Source organism: Lottia gigantea (genome assembly GCF_000327385.1).
Source record: "Lottia gigantea unplaced genomic scaffold LOTGIsca_57, whole genome shotgun sequence".
Classification (NCBI taxonomy): Eukaryota; Metazoa; Mollusca; class Gastropoda; family Lottiidae; genus Lottia; species Lottia gigantea.
Window position 1 is genome coordinate 865,344 of NW_008709945.1, and position 20,367 is coordinate 885,710.

The following is a 20,367-nucleotide window of genomic DNA, read 5'->3' on the forward strand; positions in this document are numbered from 1 at the left end:
TCCACCTTTTTTTTTATGATAATAGTTCCTTGTTGTAGGCTTACATCAATTTTGTGGAAAACGTTGGTAGAGAATTTTGAGACTAATACGAATGAGCGAGCAGAACAGGTTTAATCTTTAGAATTTATTGATTTATGGACACAAAACAATTAGCTAATATGGTTTCTTATACATGCATAATACAATAGTGCTAGTCGTTATGGACACATTAAGCTTTTATGCCTAATACATGGTGTAATAAAATGTTTCAAATAGGGCCTAAATTATTCCTTTTGTGAAATCCCATGTTAAGATTTTGTCTTTTTAAGGCTTGTGTGCTGTGTGATTCATGAATAACATTGAGCTTGGTCATCAGCTGAATATTTCGGCAACTATCAATTTTCATTCATAGAGAGTAGTTGACAGCTGTTTTATTCGAATTAATTTAATATTTGTCGCAGAGAATCGTGGCTTTCGGATATTATATATCATGCTTTTACACGCATTTGAATCTGATAAATCAATCGCAAAATATTACCGTAGTCTGAACAACGTATAGATTTAACGATTATCTTCCCCTGAAATTAAATAGGTGGCAGTAATGACGATTTCAACCAATCAACAATCTTTGTTTACATCACATGGCGTACCTCGCGGGAATCTCTGAACTTTATTCACAACATTTTCTCATAATTATTGGTAAATCTAGTAATATTTAGTTTGAAAAAGTTTCCATTATGTCGAGTGAAACCATGTTTTCAAGTTTAACGAAGGAACAAATCGCCCTAGAACAGAGGTTTGTTTTTCTTCATTGTTAAAGGCCAATTTTTGTTGGCCTATTTTTTAAGATTTCTGAAAAATGTAAACAAAAATCCTCGGCATTGCCTCTTTGGTGGTACCACCAGAGTCCGTAAGTAACGTTTTAGTAGGTTCGAGTACCAACCTTTCGGGCTCTTAATGCACAGCATAGCCTACTAACCCTAACAATTAACATGAAAGAATGATTATTAAGCTCATTTTCTAAACAGCTGTGCAGTGTCAGTCACTGAGTCAGTGCACCTGGCTTGCTGATCGCATAATCTTACTAGCTTAAGCATAGAACTCCTATTTATGATATTTAAATTGAGACTAATATGGATAAGAACTAGATGAACTCACCTTGTCTTCTTGGGTACCCACCAGTTCCAACCTAGCTACCCTTTGGATGTCTTCAATAGAGATGTTTGTGATGACTGTATGATTGATATGATATGAATGAAAGACTGCATTCTCAGATTTAATCAATGTGAATTATGAATATGTGATTACTCAGACCAGTGTGGGATCTGAGATTAGCTTTTAATATCGCTCTGAATTGTCTTATTGCCAATATTGCTCCGAATGGTCTGCCAAATTATCATAGTTTACCTGTTTCATTTTGTCTATTTCAGGTTTAACTGTATTGTGTGTTTATGTCCAAGATTACAGATGGTTTATGGTTTGTGTCAGCATCGCGTCTGTGTATCCTGTCTTTATAGTGAAAGTGGTGCCATTAGACTCAGCATGTTAAAATGTCCGATCTGTCAAAATTCAAATGTTTTTCCACCTTGGAAGTAAGTAAAGATGTAACAGAGATATTACAGAATAATTCAAGCTTATGATATACAGTTGCTTCTCTTGGTTCAAAGATATGTTGTGAGGCATAAGCATCCTTTTTCCCAGCTGGCAAAACCTCTTTGCATTGATCTTTCCCAGATTATTTGTACCCATTTACAGCTGATTCGACTGGAATTATGGGTGAATAGGACTTATTCAAGGTAATCAGACTTAGAGATCATCATGCAAAATGACTTGCACACAAAATCTGTTTGAATTTTCTATCTTTTTAGCAATACCCGGTACTCTATTTTTATGTAGTCAGTTTATTATTTTAGCTAAAGCATATTTTTGTTCAATAAGTTAGTATTAGTATAATAATTTTCTTCGTTTCAGACCAGATATTTTAGAGGATACAATTGAACTACAAAAATGTCTTGGAATTCGACAATGTTCGGGATGCACTATGGAACTCTGGGATTGGGAGATTGAAAATCACGAAGAGTAAGTTTCAAAGCTGAATTTTTCATCCTTCATTAAAATTGTGTTTCATTACACTGAAATTCTTGGCCATGTTTATTGTTCAATCTAAAGATTTAAGTTATCAAAAATTTGCTCTTTCTTGTAGGTATTGCCAGAAAAAGAAGCAAGTACCCAAAACACCATCAAATAACAAAAAAATAAAATTCTTAACGCGTAGCGAAAGTGCTCGAAAAAGTCGTTCTTCAACAGACAAGGATTGTGATTTAAGTCCAAGGCAAACTCGAAGTCGAAGAGTTGTTGGAAGTAGGATGTTAGCAAGGTTGCGTTCCTTCAGAAAATAGTAGAAGATGTAATGATTGTATTGTGGAATCACCTATTTATTATTTACTATCAGTGCTTTCAAATTAAAGTAGAAGTTGCTTAAGGGCAGGAACCTTATATGACCACACCAAATATGAATTCAGTGAAAAATTGTGAGATCTATAATGAATTATATGGAAAGGAACATAAAGATGACAGAAGTTTCTTATTTTTGTGTTTCTTAAATGAAGTGTTTTTTTTTTTTTAAATATCTATATAAATGTATTTTTTTCTTTAACATGTATTTGTTCATATTAGATTCTAAAGTTTGGTTTCATCAATTTTTTTATATTTACCCAATTCACATGTAACATTGGAACAAGTTGTTATTTGTAACTCTTTTGTTTTAATCACTGAAACTGATCAATTTTTGTCTTGTATATAAGCTAATATTTAAATTTGTTATGCATGGACTAGTCAAGTGATTTCTGAATATAATTTTCTGTGAAAAAATACTTGTTGTGATCCCAGTTATCTTAAATACATAAGTTTGTTTGGAGAAAGATTAAATAATGCATTGACAGAATTTAATTTCAAACTTACCTTTTAGAAAATATTAAAGAAAATATCTAAAAAAAAAAAAAGGATTGACTCATTCAGTGCTATAGTTGGGATTGTCAAATCTCATCCAGACAGTAAGGATAATGTAAAATTGTAACCAATGTAGTCTGTGTATATGTCTAATTTGTATATATTGTATATTTTGTTCAGATATATTAAATGTTTGTAAATAATATCGCAAAGATTTGTACATTAAACATATTTTGTTTGAATATTGATTGGTGTTCCTCAGGGATCATACATATAAACTTAGAAGTATTATCTAAGAGTTGTTGGATTTTGTATGGCAGCTTGAAGAGTCTGATCAATTGCTGGAAGTTTAGATGTCAGTTGTTCAATTCCACCAAGTAATTATTAAATAGAATTTGGTTGTTGAACTGAACAAATATGTTGACCACCATATCCCTATGACAGGGATTATAATAATTGTCCAAAAATACTAAACAACAAAGCACCCTATTATCCCCTGGTTGAAAACCTCTGCCCTATAAACAATACATGATGATGATTCAACATTTATTATCTAATGAGTAAAATTAAATACAATTAACAAAAGATATACAAATAATATATATATATAGACAATTATCACAAATTGGCAATGTTTTGATTCGGATTCCAAACCCTCTTGCAGTATTCTATAAACAACAATGTTCATTTGTCACTGTAGGTTTGTTTCTTAATGTTACTGGCACTCTTCACATTAGTCAGTAAGAAATTCAAAAGTCCCTTGCCGTGAATATGAAATTTTGTACAAAAAGAAAATATACAATTTGACAATAATAGAACAAAATACATAAATATTTTCTGGCATGAAATACTTCAAAATTGGATTTCTACTTCTACTAATTCTGGTCTTCATTATAAAAACAGCAGACTTCCGTTATTTTTATCATCCTGATTGTAAATTTGTGCAATACTTATTAATCTAATTTTCTTAATTTCAAATTTGAATAATGGGAAAAAAATTAGAATTTATTTTTAAGTGACCTAGCTTTAAGAAGACTTGATCACCATATTTGGTTAAACAAGAACCTACAGTAAGGAGTCTGTTTTTTCAGTATCAGGACAAAGAACTTCTTTGACATGGTCAGGTATTTTATCAACGTACCAATTGTGTTTGGACAATGTTGCTAATACGCCGCCAGAGTTACGTTTCTGAACGCCTTTATGATAATATATTTTGTTGCCGTGCATGTCTGTCAAAGTTCCACCCACAGCATGAAGGACAGCCTCTGGAGCACATGTATCCCATTTTTTACAACCAGGACTGGCAAACACATAAGCATGAACTTTACCTTCTATTAAAAGTAACACCTGAAAAGATATTGGGGAGATGAAATCAACAATCTTTCTAATGTGCTCATGTTCATAAACATTCGGTTTTTTTTTCATATTAAGAAAATTTTCCAGGTGACTCATTAATGGGGTTCTTAACCTTAGCGGTTTACAGGCCATATATTCCCCAAACCCGCAGTAACCAAGTGTCATGCTTTAAGTTATATTACTTGGGAGTTCAGGGTGTATTCCAGTTTTTTTTCACTTACACTCTGACAATGTTTAAAGTTAAGTAACGGTCAAAACATTTGATTCCAAATATCCAGAAATGGCCATGAAAAAGTGATATATTGATGTACTTAATCATTTCATCAACTTGTCCAGGGCTTAAAATAAATTTAAGATATCTTTAACATTTGAAGAAGGTGATACATACTTTGTGCCCTGCTCCACCAACTCTTACAACTTCTGTTGGTTCACAAGCTTCAACAGACTCGGTTACTATTCTATTGGAATGAGATCGAGATGTTGTTATGATATTTTTGTCCGCTGGTGGACTAGTGTGTGTAAAACCAAATGAATCTAAAATAAATTGACATAAACTACAAATTCAATAGAAAATAAAAGATAAGAGGCAAAAGGTTTTCAGATAACCTTGGACGTAGTATTTGGAAAATCTTAACTGAAGATGATTTTAGTGATACAGTCATCTGATTATTGACTCACTAATACCAACTTTAAAATCAGTTTTATTATCAAATCAAAGTCAAGTTTTTGCAGATGAGGCTCATATGCATTCGATTGTTTTGTGGATAGATGCAGTTAAGGTATAAATCCAATACATGTATATACATGACCATATTCTTGTAACAGTTGTAATGCCTCTCACCTAAACCAACAACACCCCATATACAACGACCTCTTTTGACCTCTGGTGGTTCCTGGTAATTATAATATGGTTGATAGATTACACCCCCTACTGCTGTTCCTTTTACTGCCACCCCGATTAACACAGTCACATGGTCTAAATAACCTGAAGAGAGAAAGTAGGAAACTTTGGTAATAATACTTCATTGTAAGTTTAATACAGATGTATTTGTTGGTCTTCATTATTTTACCGTTTTGAATAGTATCAGCCTTTTGTATTCAAATATCTTTCAATTATATATAGCTTTATTCAAATGAAATCCAAGGAAAAACTTAAAACTGAAGATAAATATGTGACCAAAATAATAATTCAAATCACGCTTTTTCATAAATTATAGAAAAAACAAACAAAACAACCACATCTTTATTTTTTTAATCAGATTGTAGAAATAAACTGTTGAGGGTGAACCAAAAAGAAGGGTCTGCAAGCAAAAACAACGAGAAGCCATTTATACCTTGTTTAAAAGAAGGAATAGTAATAGGTTGAGATTGATTTTTTAAACCTATGAACAAACAGAAACATATTTCAGTGGTTACAAAAAAAAAACTACATTACAAACAGGTTTAAAACAGAACACCTTGTGATTTTTTTGAGAAACCAAAACATTCTATGGATATGTTATTGTTATAAACATCAATTTTGCAAAATATTTGCTTGTTTGCATAATCTACTTTTAGCTGATATAAATGTTATTACCCTGTGTGTATTCAGCTGTTCCATCTAATGGATCCACCCAAATTACAATCTAAAATATATCAATAAATAACCAAAATATGTAATACATGTAGGAAATTTTCAGATTATGCAATGGAGATCAGAAATGATGATGCCTTGTGTAAACCAATTAAATGGAATGCTGTACTTAGTGAGTTCCTCATTTCATTGGTACACCTTCACTTTATATTGAACTATTCCGCACCATAAATCATTATAGCAATGGTATGATAGTTTATAGGAGTTCATTTGCAAAATTGAAACCTTATCGGTTGCTTGACAAACTATTTCCAACCTCAAGTAAATTTTTAAAAAATATTGATTGTTGAAATCCCTTTGCACAAAATTTCTTGATATATTCAAAAATCATACCTCTTCATCTGTGACATTTTGTAAATATTCAGGACAATTCTTCGTTAAAACTTCTTCATCATAATTAGTTTCAATAAAATCAGGTTCAATCTTTTCTGTTGGGTCTAAATCCTAAAATAAAGATCACAAACTTCTGATAATATCTTCTGAATTTTCCTTGAACCTCTAAGCATTTGGCCATTTCTGAAAGTTATTGATGTTAACTCAATGGCTCATTCCTCGTGTCACACCTGGGGTCAGAGTGATTGCAGAACAATTTTTATGGTGGTATAAACACTAGAAAATTTTTTCCATTTTCTTGAATTTTTTTCATATAAAATAACAGCGGAAATAAATAATTATTTCATCCGATTTAATAATTACAGTAAGTTCCAACAATCGATTTTCTTTGGTGCCTGAATAATAGCCACTGTATATTATTTATTGATAAAAGTCATACCTCTTCACCAAATATAGAAACTTTTGGAAACTGTCTGTGGAGAGATGCTACAATACATCTTTGAGCTGATCTGTCTGCTTGGGTTTGAAAATCATTCTTTCCCTGAAATAAAATTAAAAGTAATTATCAAAGAAACAAATAAGCAATAAGAAACTCAATCTTCAAATATATCACATTATGTTACTGTTTAACCATAAAGTATAACTATAAGAGGTAGTCCTGATTATCACATAATCAACATCTTGTATCACTGAACAAAAAACACTATCCAGTCCTAAATCATGCGTAACAAGAAAAAAGAAACCGAAAGACAACAAATACTTGACCATGAGTTGGCTTGAAATTTACCTTTTCAACGATCCCAAGTTGTCCCTTATCCATAACATCTCGGATAATTCTTCCTGCTCGGTGAGAAACGGCGACAGAGGCGGAAATAATCCGCATGACAAGTGGAGACATGGCATTTCCTGCCATTTTGAAATTGTGTTGCCGTTGCCAGTAAATATTGTTGTCGTAATATATAGGCAGACTTATGTTCTACTTTTTTTTTAGAAATATAAAGAATTTACTGCTAAGTCATTCTTGGCGTAGTGAATTCATGATATGTGACAATATATTGATATATTGTACTTGGCCTACTTTTACGATAGTCGTCTTAAGTAACGGGCACCTGCACGCATGCGCATGATGAACTTCCGAACAAAACAAGAAAGTTGACACGAAGTCGAATATTACAAGTTGATATTGTAAATATACTAAAACATCAAAGAAAAGTCTATCCGATCTTATTGGCAATGACAAGATGTGGTCTTTCTTTAGCCGAGATCCCACCAAAGACTTTAATTATGACATTGGGGAACCAGTGCCGGGATTAGAAGGCAAAAGTATTTGGACCCTCCACAATGGGAAGAAAAGGGTAGGTAACTCTTGGGGTCTTACTTCAATTACTGTCCAGTAAATTTGAGACCTTACTTTCATCCAAGCGTCCGAGGTTTCAAAATTATGATTTGAAAATATTATCAACTTTGTTTATTTCTGGTCTTTTAAATACTTTGAATTAAAGCATTAAAATTAAACACTTTAGTGAGTGGTTAATTCTAGATCTACATTATTTACCCATTACAGGGTGGTTAACTTTTATTATGTAATTATAGGGAACTGGTGAAGCTGTCAGTATTTTTATGTTTGATGTGAAAGCAGCATCTGAATCTCAGGTAAAACTTTGTAGCTCACTCAATAGGGAACACCAGTTGCGTATGGTATGCACATAACAATTACAGCAATAAGTTTCGAATACAACTCTCATGCAACTGAGTTATTAGCTGCGTTTGTTATTCATGACCTCTTTCATTAATATTCACAACCGTACAAACTGGTAATCACTCTTTAATATATTATACAGCCGAATGATATTAATTCAAGTTGATATCACCTTATCATTTAGTATGATTTTTTTTGTGTTTTAGAATTAAAATAATTTTTTGTTCTATCAAACTTTGAAATGTAAGCAAAATCCATAAATGTTGATCTAAAACACTCCAGTATTAAATGGCATAAAAAACACATCTGTTTCAATTAGAAGTTACTTGTTAAAATTGTCTAGGTGATTTTGTCTGGAAAAATGTTTGTTGAACTGTCATGATAATAACCATTTACCACAATAATGCAATTCAGTATTTTTTAATAATTTGAAATTAGTAATGATATTAATCCTTATACCGTTCTGAACTCGTCTCAAAATGTAGACTTGAGAATAAGTTCTACTTGTCCAACTTCAGTAGAGACTCAGGTTGAAAATAGGTCTGAAGATAGCATACTGTGAAAGTCTGAGTAAGTTTTTTAGGTTCTGTTTTAATATATCAATATCACTCTACAATTAATGTATTGAGCGCTATTTTAACAGTGAAGATAGTATACCTGTATTTATAGTGATACCAGTATCCTGCCCTTTCATGAGTTTTTGGTTTTTTCACATTTAATCAGATATATATATAACAGATTACAGAATGGGGGCAATTCCTTTGATTTTCAAAACATGTGTAAAAATACATTTTAATTTAAGGTCTTTGTTTTTCAGCTGACTGTAGCTAAAGGAGCTTTTAAGAGAATCAAAACACTTCGACACCCAAACTTTCTCACATTCTTAGATGGCTTAGAGGTAATAAGAGATATATTTTATGATTTCAGTCAAAACAAAAAATTAAAAATAATGCAAAGGAATGCAATAATTGTAAAATTGCTCAATTCATTTATTTGAACATCATGATTTTAAACATTTCCAATATGGCACTGTGGTTATACAAAAAGCTTACCTGATACAAGATTTACCTGCAACATTGAAACAAAGTATGTTGAAGAAACTTAATCTATTATTACATAGGACCCATGAAAGAATGAATTAGTAAGACATTCATTTATTTTGTAATTTTAGACTGATAAAGTGTTATATGTAGTAACAGAGTGGGTTACACCATTAGAAACATATTTACAGAATGATGATGGAGATAGTAAAAATGGGCTGGCCATTTCCTGGGGTCTTCATCAAATAATAGTAAGATTTTTTTAACCTACTTGATATATTATAATTATGGAATTTTTATTTGATCAAATATTTGATACAAGATAGACCTCCTTGATTTTAGTTAGTTAAAAACTAGTAGAGAAGGCAGTCAGGAGCATTTAGTTTAAGTCCTAATATCACTGATACTAACTATTCCTTAACTACTACTGGTTTATATCTAGCGGGTCTCTTTTTTTGGCCAGTACTTTACATGATTTAGGAACTTCTTCACTCTTAATACTACCTTATTACCATAAAACCTTGTGCTTAACAAAATTGCTTATTTTAGCAAAATAACAGTCTACTTTGCTTTTAATATAATAACTTTTTGATTATTTCAGAAAGGATTGTCATTTTTAGTGAATGATTGTCACTTGATCCATAATAATGTTTGTTTGTCATCAGTATTTGTTGATAGGGCTGGGGAATGGAAACTAGGGGGAGTAGAGTACATGTATTCTACCCAGGGACCAGATTCTTACCCCCCAGTTAAAATATTCCCAGCTTTAGAAAGATATGATCCTCCTGAAAAATCTGAAGCTAGATCAAAACCTAAAGGTGCAGTTTGGTAAGTGATATTTCATTAATAAGACCTACTGTGAAGAAGCTATTTAAATTTAGATGCAAATACAATGTGAGGTTACAAATTGAATCTTCAGGTTTTTTTAACTGAATTCTTCATCACTCATGTGGCGATTAAGCCCTGCATGTTAAAAATTTTTTTTTTCATTTCATCTTAACATCGAATTATAATTCATAATTCACAATTCACATATATAAGTTTAAAAGTTTGTTTTGAAAGTATATTTTGTGTGTTGATCTGCAGGTCTAGTGATATGTGGGGTTTAGGATGTTTGATTTGGGAGGCTTTTAATGGAACTTTACCTAAAACATCTTCTCTCAAAACATTAGGAAAGGTAAGATCCCATTCTTTCTCCCTATGACAGTAGAATCAAAACAGTATATGGGCTAAAACCAGAACAAAACATTTGATTGATTGTCAAGGAGCATTCTCAATTTATGGTATTTCCTGCACTGTTCTGACCTGTTTTGCTGTGTTTATCAAAATAATTATAATTTTATCTTCAGATACCTAAAAGCCTTGTACCATGTTATTGTGAATTAGTAGGAGCAAATCCTAAAACTCGTCCAAATCCAGCTAAAATGATAGAAAACTGTCGAAAACCTGGTGGTTTTATGAAGAATCAGTTTGTTGAAAGTATGTTATTTTTAGAAGAAATCCAGGTGAGTTATTTTGAAGCAAATAACTATTCATATGAGGAGTTATATCAATCATGAATTGATGAAGAGTATGTGATTTTTGATTTGGTTTGATGCAAAATCAATTGGAGAGTCTTGATAAGTCTTTATCCCAAAGTACACTATAACAAGTTGTAAAGCAGTATGTTATTTCAGGGATGTGAAGGAGTAAGGTTTGTTTGCCAGTATTGATTGGAAGAAGATCTTTAATGTCTGACAGGTTATCATTACAAAAATGACAATTTTATTCCAGTCTTGTCAAAACTATTCATCTGCTCTTGAATAAAGTTCTGTTGGTTTTTATTTTTTTAGATAAAAGACAGCTCTGAAAAGACTAAGTTTTTTACAAGTTTGACATCATCTATTGACACCTTTCCCCCTATGTTCTGTAAATATAAAATCTTACCACAACTACTCAATGCTTTTGAATATAGTAATGCTGGATCATCTGTGCTCACACCACTGTTTAAGGTATAGTCGGATTTTGATTTTCTTATTTGAGTGTACTACTTTAAGGTGTTCAAGGCTTAAATGGACATTCTGTATGAACCCTGTTACTTCATCAAGGCATAGATATTTTGCAACAGCCAGTACTATGAGGCAAATCAGTGCCATAGGAAAAAGGTAAGATGTTTGTTTCTTTGGCTTCAAAACAATCATGACCAACAGGCAAAATGTTTTAAGCAGTCAAAGTCAATGAAAATCATGACTTATTGCCACATGGAAAAATTCCTGCAGAATGTTAGATTTGTGCCATAGCCATAGAACAGATTGTACTTAGATCTGAAGTGTTGGTCTAAATGGATCATGCTGTTCAAATATTTGTATTGTATCTTCAGTTAGGTAAAATGTTGGATACAGATGAATACCAGAAGAAAATCGTCCCATGTGTTATAAAGTTATTTTCTGTACCAGACAGATCTACTAGAGTTAAACTACTACAACAGGTAAGCCTTGATTACTCCTTTATTTATCTCACAAAACTATTTATTACTTTATTGCTAGGGACCAGTGTGGTAGCACTTGATGAATGGCTATCCTGGAAGCTGGGGCCTTTATTTCTTAAGATTCCCCTTGTCAATGATGCCGGTTTGAGAGATTGACTTAAAATTTCATCTAGTTATTTCTGTGGGGCTTAAGATATTATATTCTAGAAATTTCATTATCAGACTCATATTCAGATAACATGTATTTTGATTCAGATATCATGTTCTGTATTTTAATTCAGATATCATGTTCTGTATTTAGATTCAGATAACATGTTCTGTATTTAGATACAGATATCATGTTCTGTATTTTAATTCAGATAACATGTTCTGTATTTAGATTCAGATATCATGTTCTGTATTTAGATTCAGATATCATGTTCTGTATTTGGATTCAGATATTAGATATCATGTTCTGTATTTGGATTCAGATATCAGATATCATTTTCTGTATTGAGATTCAGATCTCATGTTCTGTATTAAGATTCAGATATCATGTTCTGTATTTTAATTCAGATAACATGTTCTGTATTTAGATTAAGATATCATGTTCTGTATTTGGATTCAGATATCATATTCTGTATTTAGATTCAGATATCATGTTCTGTATTTAGATTCAGATATCATTTTCAAATCATATTGATACCAAATGAAAGTTGTACAATGTTATCTGTTTTGTTTCAGGTTGAATTGTTTGTAGAACATCTTAGTACTGATATAGTTAATAATCAGATCTATCCTAATATAGCTACAGGTTTTATGGACACTGTACCAATGGTTAGAGAATGTACCATTAAGGTGAGCATATCAAGTGAATCTCAATGCTCCAACCCTCATAAAAAGCAATGATGTTGATGAAAGGCTTACTCTGCTATGTCTGTGTATATTTTTAGTTCTCCATTGCCAATAATATAAATTTGTTGGAGGTTTGTTTGTGACACATGTCTGTTTAAGATTTGCGATCACTTTTTTTTGTGTCCATGAAGTTATCTTTTAGATGTTTTTTTGCAATCCTTAGGTTATTTCATTTAATTGTAAATACTTGTTTTTGTTCACTTTATTCACTTGAAATATGATTTACTGTGTTAGTGACCGAATATTGCTTTTTTGTGGGGGTTAATTTTCACAATGCTTATGCTCTTTAGATAACTTGTAAATACCAGTGTTTTTCTGTATTTTTTAGGCTATGTTACATCTAGCTAGTAAGTTAAACTATAAAAATTTAAATGAAGAATTGATGAAACAGTTCGCTAGATTACAGTCTAAGGATGATCAGGTAAGACAAAATTGATATAAGTTACTGATAGATAATGCCTACTTATGTCTCAGAGATTCAAGTGTTACAGTGTTATCTTGGCCTTATGTAAACAATGGGATATTTACTTGAAGACAGTCTGTAGATCAGTCATCAGATCTCTAGCCCTACATTTTTGTTATCCTTAATCTTTCCTTTCTTTTCCTTATTCTATCTGTCATAGATACATTGTTTTGTACATTCACAAGAATTGTGACATTACTAAATTCTTATGATTATTTTTAGGGTGGTATAAGAACTAACACTACAGTATGTTTAGGTAAAATAGCCATGTATCTCAACCCATCAGTAAGTAATTCATATATCTTTTTGAAACATTGTCTTTATCTTTTATTGATCAAACCTCATTTTGGAATTCAAGTTTCGTCTTGCAATTCTGATTTTCAGTCTTTGTTTTTTGGGGGTATTTCTTTTGATAATTTCATCATATAGATAGGGTTGGTTTCTTTTATGTTGGTACATTTGATGCACAAAACTGTCACTCACTCTTGCTTTTAGAACCAATTCTTACTTTGATTTTCAGATAAGACAGAAGATATTGTGTTCAGCGTTTTTACGAGCGTTAAAAGATCCATTTCCTCCACAACGACAAGCTGGTATACTAGCTATGGCTGCTACCCAGAATTTTTATAATTTATCAGAGATAGCTCAGAGATTGTTACCTGCACTTTGTAGCATGACTATGGATCCAGAGAAAGGTGTCAGAGATCAGGTACAAAATATTTCATTAAAATTGAAGAATAATATTATTACAGAAAGAGTCATTTGTTAATAATGTTTCACGTAAAAATGTTTGCCTGATTATGACTAGTAAAGTTGAATTATAAATCTTTTTAGTTAATCAAGGATGATTCCTTACAATCATAACTTCACTTCATTTTTTTATATCATCACAACAATCAAGGACATTTTATCTTAATTTCCATTTCATTGTAGAGTTTTAAAGCTATTAAGGGTTTCCTTGCCAAGTTAGAAAAAGTTTCTGAAAATCCTGAATTGTTGGAAGAAATTGGTAATTACATTAAAATTTGTGTAAAAATTGTCAAATTGTAGTTGGTACCATGTGATAAAAAGTATTTGACCTAAAAAAAAGTTTGGAACTGCATATCTAAATTGTATGTATTTGTGATTTGCTTGCAGCATTCCTACTAGATTAGATTCATTCTCAATGTTCAATTTTTGCTGAACATTTATTTAAGGCTGGATATAGTGTGTCAAATCTCAATTGAAATCTTCCACACATGTACCTCTATGAGTACAAAACTAAATATGTCTCATAGGAAGAGTTCATTTCTTAAATTAAGTTTAAATCCTGCTTTATTATCTTCTAGAACGAGAAGTGTTAACTGGGGGTAGTAACAATAGTTCTGGTGGTTGGGCTGGCTGGGCGGTTACAGGCATGACCTCATTGACCTCTAAAATATACAGTAAAACTAAAGCTGGTAATACTTCAGGTAAGAACTTGTCTTCTGTGGATTTCTTACAGCTAGAGCTAAATGCTACTAACTTTGGGCCCCCATTTTCTTATTATTTAACATTGCCTGTGAGTTTACTCTGGGATCCCTACTTAGCCCCGTCATTTAATGATTTGTAAAGCTTAACATGTTAGCTCATTTATTTGCATTTTGGCAAAAGTTTTTAGCAGCATAACCTATTTTTCGTTAACAAGGTACCTTACCACAAATTTGACTTTTTGTTTGACGTCAATTTATTTTTCCAGGCAACAGTTATCGAACTAGTCCCCCAAAACAACCCACATCAACAGTGTCCTCTAGTCATAAGGAGCAGAAAACTCCTACTCAACCAACTGTAGGTGTAGATGAAACAAGAGCTGATGAAGAGGAAGAGGAAGAAGATGGTGGATGGGAAGATGATGGTTGGGGTGATATAGAGGTCAGTTTCTAGAATTTCTTGAATTGTCAGGGTGCTAGGGTGAATTTTTTGTCAAACTGTTAAGAGTCTGTTTTATTCTTGAAAAGCTGCAAAAACCTGAGATATTCATGATTAATGCTTCACTATACTTTCAGTAGCCCAGCATCTTTAATTTTTGGTCTGTGTGTGACTGTTTTGTCTGCAGGATACTTTAAAACCCTTGACTAGCATATATCATATATGGTAATCTATGAGCTAAGTTCATAATAGTTTGACTGTAGTATTATGTTCTATGTTTGTAGGAAACTAGTAAAGAAGTAGAAGTCTCATTACAAGACAACAGTGTATCATCTGGTAAAAACACAGGCTGGGAAGATGCTGACAGTAAAAACACTGGCTGGGATGATGATGATGATGATGATTGGGGGAGTCTGGAAGATACAAAGGTAAATATATAAACTATTACTCATCCTCTTATGATACTTGATGCCACTCTGCAACTGGGTCTATCAACTTATTACATGGATCGTTAGATTTTATCCTTTGTTTAATTCTTATTTTATCACAATTTGTGCACAAGACAATTTTTATAATATACTCTACTAAAAGGTTCGAAATTTCTTTGAATTTGATTGTAGGGTTTAGAATATCTAAAATTAATTCTTGTTCTGATTCATCATATTTTCATTTTATCTTTTGCATTTCAGTCAAATAAAAGTAGAAGCGGTACTGGGACAAAGGGAGGTAAATCTAATAAAGATTGGGGAGATTGGGGTGATGAGTTTTCCAGTACCTTAGACACTGGCCTGGCTACAGCTAGTTCCTATGATTGGGGACAGGATAACGCATCTTCTGGAGGTGATGACTTTTTCTCTGAAAATATGTCTTCCAACAAAAATAAGGTATGTTTTTGTTCTAAATGTAGATCCATAATTGATGGTGCTTGATTGGTGATTTCATAATGCTAAATTTTGAATGTGACATATTCAGTTTCATACCATTTCATGAATGAACGCTTGAATTGGAACAGACAGAACCTGTACAAATCTCAACTTTTTTATCTCTCAGAGCACACTACGTGATATAGCCCATCACCACAGAAGGACAAATCATTTGTTTACAAATATATAATGTAGAATTGAAAAATATTTTAGCCGAGGTCACGACAGGGTACACCAGTTAGAAAGACAACACCACCCAGGCAAACAGAAAGAAAGACAACTCCTCCCAAGACAGCTGTTTCTTCTAGTCAATTTACTACAGATAATTGGAGTCAAAATGATAGTGGGTGGGGTGATGGTGATAATTGGACTGATGACAGCTGGGTCTCAGGTAGGACTATTACCTATTTTCTGCAAGTATTCTATGTCTTATGATTCCACCAAATAGTGTTTATTATTTGATATACAGTTGTTTGTCACATGATAAGTGACATATAAATACATCTCAAAGCGAAACTATGACTCACTGTAGTTTGTGAAAGATTGGTGGCAAATAAAAATAACAGCTCATTTAATATAATGAAGTTTGTAATGTTTTATGTCCAAATTATTCATTATAGGAGGTACATCTACAGACGAAGCAAAGAGGTTGCGCGAAGAAAAAAAGAAGCAGCGTCAACAAGAGCTACAAGAAAAACGTGAGGCAAGAAAAGGTGCAATGAAACTAGGTGCAAAGAAAATGCCTCAATCCTAGCAATAACTTATATTATTTATTTATCATTTGTTGATTTTTCATTATCCATTGTTTGCCAAATTCGTATCAGAGCTTTGTTCACTTCTAATAATAATTTCTGTTTAGGGTAAAAAGTATCTCCCCTTTGCTGCTTTGATTAAATCATGGTCTGAAGGTTTTTTTTTTTAAATGGCACTAATTCCTTCTGAAAATTGATTTCACTGTTGAAGTTATTGATGATCTTCTTTCATCTTTTTCTGTACTCCACTTTTCTTTCTCTTTTTTTAAATCCTCCAAAATATCACTTACCCCTCTATTCAAGATCCTTTGATCCATTCACCCCAATAAAAGTGTATCTCTCCCTGAAAAACTTTGACCCTCTTCTTCTTCTGAAGTGTCCTTAACATTGCCACTTTATCCCCCCCTCCCTTTTTTTATCCTCTATTGGGCTTTGGCTAACTCAGTTCATGTACAAAACTCCCAAAAATTTTTTTAATCTCTTTTCAGTAACCCTACACAATCTCCTGACAATTCTCCCCCAGTAATGAATTATTCACCCCTGTTTCATGTCTCCCAATCCTAAACTTTGGTAATTCTGTGAGGACTTTTTTGAGTTTGCTATATTTGTTGTATTCATGAATCCTTCAAAATGCTGGAAATGGTGTGATATTTTGCAAAAATTAATAGAATATAGTTGATAACAAAATTTCATATTTGACTCTACTATAAGTTTGTCTGTTTGATTTGAGAAATTATCAACAGCAAATGAAAATTGGTGAGAAAATGATATTAGCATTGCCCATTGAAGAAATGTTCTGAAACTGATCATAAGCAAATGTGTTAACATAATTATATAAGTAATTGTCAGTAAGTATAGTCTGGTTGAGATATTTGTATACAAAGGGTCAGAGTCAAAACATAAACACAAGCAGTCCACTTTACGTTTAGGTAGAAGCTATATAGAATAAACTTACATTGTGTTGATTACTAGTTTACTACTGAAACTACCTTTTATGTTTTGAATTTGACACTTTGCAGGGTGTGCAAAAAATATCTCTGCTTGACTGTTATGAAAAATGCTATAAGATTTGTTATTGTGTGGTGTGATATTGTTAAAAATGATATATTGTTGTTTTGTATCATTACATAGAAGATCTATATTATATTGTAAATAAAAGGTATATCTTATATGATCACTTAACATATACATTGTGACTTATAAGAATGCACCAACCATCTGTCCAATCTAAAGTGTAGAGGATTGTTTGGTTTCTTGGTTAGAGGACTACATGTTGTCTAAGACAGTGTTCAGAATTTGCTCCATGTGTGCCGAAAAAAGGTATAGACAGAATTCAAAATGGCAGAGATAGGAATATAAGGGAATATTTTAAATGTGACATAATCTAGTTTGGTACCGTTCGATTGCGGCACTCCATATTCCAACATAACATTCTTAATTGCCAATCTCTTCTATTTAAAGATAACAATCATATGAAATAATATTTATTTTGTAATATTCTTTGTATTCAGATTTGATTATCGTTATTATTATAAACACAGCAAAATAAAAATAATAAATTTGGAATGATGAAGGTAAAATAATTTAAACAAAATAGTACAGTGACATAAAAAATATTCACATCGAAAAATCACTATGTGACGGAGATATGGTTAATCTAATAGAGTTTTGGCAGTCAAAATTGCAAAATAAGTAGACAATAAAAGGGAAATATTGCAGAGTCAGTCATGATAAATGAAAAATTCCTTTAAAAACAAATCTGGACTAGAAAAGGCAAACTTGATGAAATCTCAATCAAGCAGTATATGATATACTTGATGTTGCCCATTAGCACTGTCAATAATATAATAATCATAATCAACAAATTATAATATTAAAAAAAAACATAGGAAACTATTTGTTTAAAACTAAAACTATTCTTTGTCAACCTCTGCACCCATTAAACTTAATCTCTGCATGTTACAAAAAAATAGATTCAAAACTATCTTGAAGCAATATTTTGCAATTCAAGTTTTTCCATAACCAATCAAGTGGGAATGTGTGCTTGCAATATCAAGGTTTAGAAATCATTGCTCGCACACTCTTGAATGAAAGATGATATGTGTATAAAATTGCACCAAAAAGCCTAACTGCACTAGACGTAACAAGATATTGCATCATCCTTTCTATTTTTTGCCACTATTTTATTTGTCAATAGAGCTGCATCACTTTATCAAATAATGCCCTTTGAAGCTTTAAGTTAAAAATATTGGACTAATAATATGTAGCATCAATAATTATTGGAATAGCACACACTAAATAAAAAAAACAAAGGGCCTTATTCTCGAAAAATTAACAAAGATGATATAAGTGTTCCCGTCAGCCGACTGTATTTCTCATCAATTGGATTTTATCAAAGTGAAGTATTCCAGAATAAAGCCCTTATATTAAAAAATCAGATATATTATAGAGATTCTGTGGGTGGACTTGATTCTTTTAATTTCTTCTCCTGGTCAGCAACTGTGGCTTGTAGTTCTGATTTCTTCTGATTTAGATTACCAATTATATCTAGAAATGAAATTACAATCTTGTTTCAATTGCTGGTACTTGGCAAATAATAAATGTACCAAATAAACAACATTAACTATGTGGACTCTCTGAAAGGGATCAGGTGATCTGAATATTGAGCACAGACTGATCAGCCATTCTGTTGAAGACTCAGAAATGATTATTTCTGTTTCTATGTGGACCCAGTCATAGAGTGGCATGAGGTGTTCCAAAAGAGTTAACTAGCCCTAAATATTTCTGAAAACCTTTATTAAACTTGTATGAATACTATAGTGATAATGATAATGATAATTTCTCTGTTTTTTAAGAAAACTAAAAGTTTCAATACCCTGTATAAGATCTGGGTAGTTATTTGTTTGTGTTATAATTCTTTCAGCTTCCTGACTTGCAGACGCTCTATTTCTGATACCAGCTTCATCATGGCACCATTTATTTTCCATTTCTATTTCTTCTACTTCCTGCAATAGAATTAATTAATATATTAAATAACGGTACTACAGCATTAATTATTTAAGAAAAAGTAAGAACGAATTGAATTACATCCATGAAATACCTGTCAGGATAACCAACAGAAATATGTGTAGATGAGTTAACTCAGTGTTGTAGACAAGTTAACTCAGTGTTGTAGATGAGATACCTCAAGGTTGTTGACGAGAGATAACTCAAGGTTGTTGATGACTTAACTCAGTTTGTTGACGAGATAACTCGAGGTTGTTGACAAGTTAACTCAGTGTTGTAGACGAGATAACTCAAGGTTGTTGACAAGTTAACTCAGTGTTGTAGATGAGATAACTCAAGGTTGTTGACGAATTAACTCAGTGTTGTAGATGAGATAACTCAAGGTTGTTGACGAGAGATTACTCAAGGTTTTTGATGAGTTAACTCAGTTTGTTGACGAGATAACTCAAGGTTGTTGACAATTTAACTCAGTGTTGTAGACGAGTTAACTCACTTTGTTGACAAGATAACTCAAGGATGTTGACAAGTTAACTCAGTGTTGTAGACGAGTGAGATAACTCGAGGTTGTTGACAAGTTATCTGTCGACAAGTTGCCATGTAGACGAGTTGACTGAATACCCTTTGGATGACTGAATACTTCTAATTCCACAAAAATAAATGAACTATCGTCAGCATGCATGCAATCCGCAATAGGCCTAATTTCAATAATGACACAACAAAGAAGAAGAGAGATTTGTTTTAGTCAGGTGACAGAGTGTCTCATTACTCATTTACTATCCTGTCACAAATATAAATACTAGGTAAATACCCTTTGAGATTCCTTGACATCATTCTGAACATCTTCAGCCAGTTTCTCGAGAGCATCGTATTCATGTCTAATTGCAGCTAGTTGCTGGTATGGTTCTCTAACAACGTCTGGCTCGTTTTGTGGTTCAGCTTCAGCCATTTTCCAATTCAGTTTACAAGAGTTAAGTTTTCTTGGATTT

The 20,367-nt window shown here is 32.2% G+C and overlaps 4 protein-coding genes across 4 annotated transcripts; 2 read left to right on the top strand and 2 right to left on the bottom strand.

The window, feature by feature from the left end:
- The first annotated feature begins 640 nt into the window (after nt 1-640).
- On the top strand, nt 641-3,169 carry LOTGIDRAFT_234958 (hypothetical protein). Its single transcript, XM_009063361.1, has 4 exons — nt 641-775; nt 1,410-1,571; nt 1,951-2,058; nt 2,183-3,169. Exons 1-4 carry the CDS (start codon nt 717-719, stop codon nt 2,376-2,378), a joined length of 525 nt encoding a protein of 174 aa, XP_009061609.1. The 5' UTR covers nt 641-716; the 3' UTR covers nt 2,379-3,169.
- Nucleotides 3,170-3,993: 824 nt separating this feature from the next.
- Nucleotides 3,994-7,148, bottom strand: LOTGIDRAFT_127279 (hypothetical protein; the record flags this gene model as incomplete). Its single annotated transcript, XM_009063362.1, has 7 exons — nt 3,994-4,275; nt 4,673-4,818; nt 5,126-5,269; nt 5,861-5,909; nt 6,251-6,361; nt 6,690-6,791; nt 7,038-7,148. 7 exons carry the CDS (start codon nt 7,146-7,148, stop codon nt 3,994-3,996), a joined length of 945 nt encoding a protein of 314 aa, XP_009061610.1.
- Nucleotides 7,149-7,491: 343 nt separating this feature from the next.
- On the top strand, nt 7,492-16,774 carry LOTGIDRAFT_219908 (hypothetical protein; the record flags this gene model as incomplete). The annotated part of the gene is made up of 17 exons (XM_009063363.1): nt 7,492-7,605; nt 7,844-7,903; nt 8,767-8,847; nt 9,121-9,240; nt 9,591-9,817; nt 10,076-10,166; nt 10,339-10,494; nt 10,822-10,980; nt 11,349-11,456; nt 12,180-12,293; nt 12,679-12,771; nt 13,036-13,098; nt 13,334-13,522; nt 13,747-13,822; nt 14,142-14,281; nt 15,837-16,014; nt 16,244-16,774. The coding sequence occupies 17 exons, from the start codon at nt 7,492-7,494 to the stop codon at nt 16,375-16,377; spliced, it is 2,103 nt and encodes a 700-aa protein (XP_009061611.1). The 3' UTR covers nt 16,378-16,774.
- A 1,070-nt stretch (nt 16,775-17,844) lies between these two features.
- Nucleotides 17,845-20,339, bottom strand: LOTGIDRAFT_234961 (hypothetical protein). Its single transcript, XM_009063364.1, has 3 exons — nt 20,190-20,339; nt 19,251-19,380; nt 17,845-18,922 (listed from the first exon to the last, which is right to left on the bottom strand). Exons 1-3 carry the CDS (start codon nt 20,325-20,327, stop codon nt 18,819-18,821), a joined length of 372 nt encoding a protein of 123 aa, XP_009061612.1. The 5' UTR covers nt 20,328-20,339; the 3' UTR covers nt 17,845-18,818.
- Between the last annotated feature and the right edge of the window lie 28 nt (nt 20,340-20,367).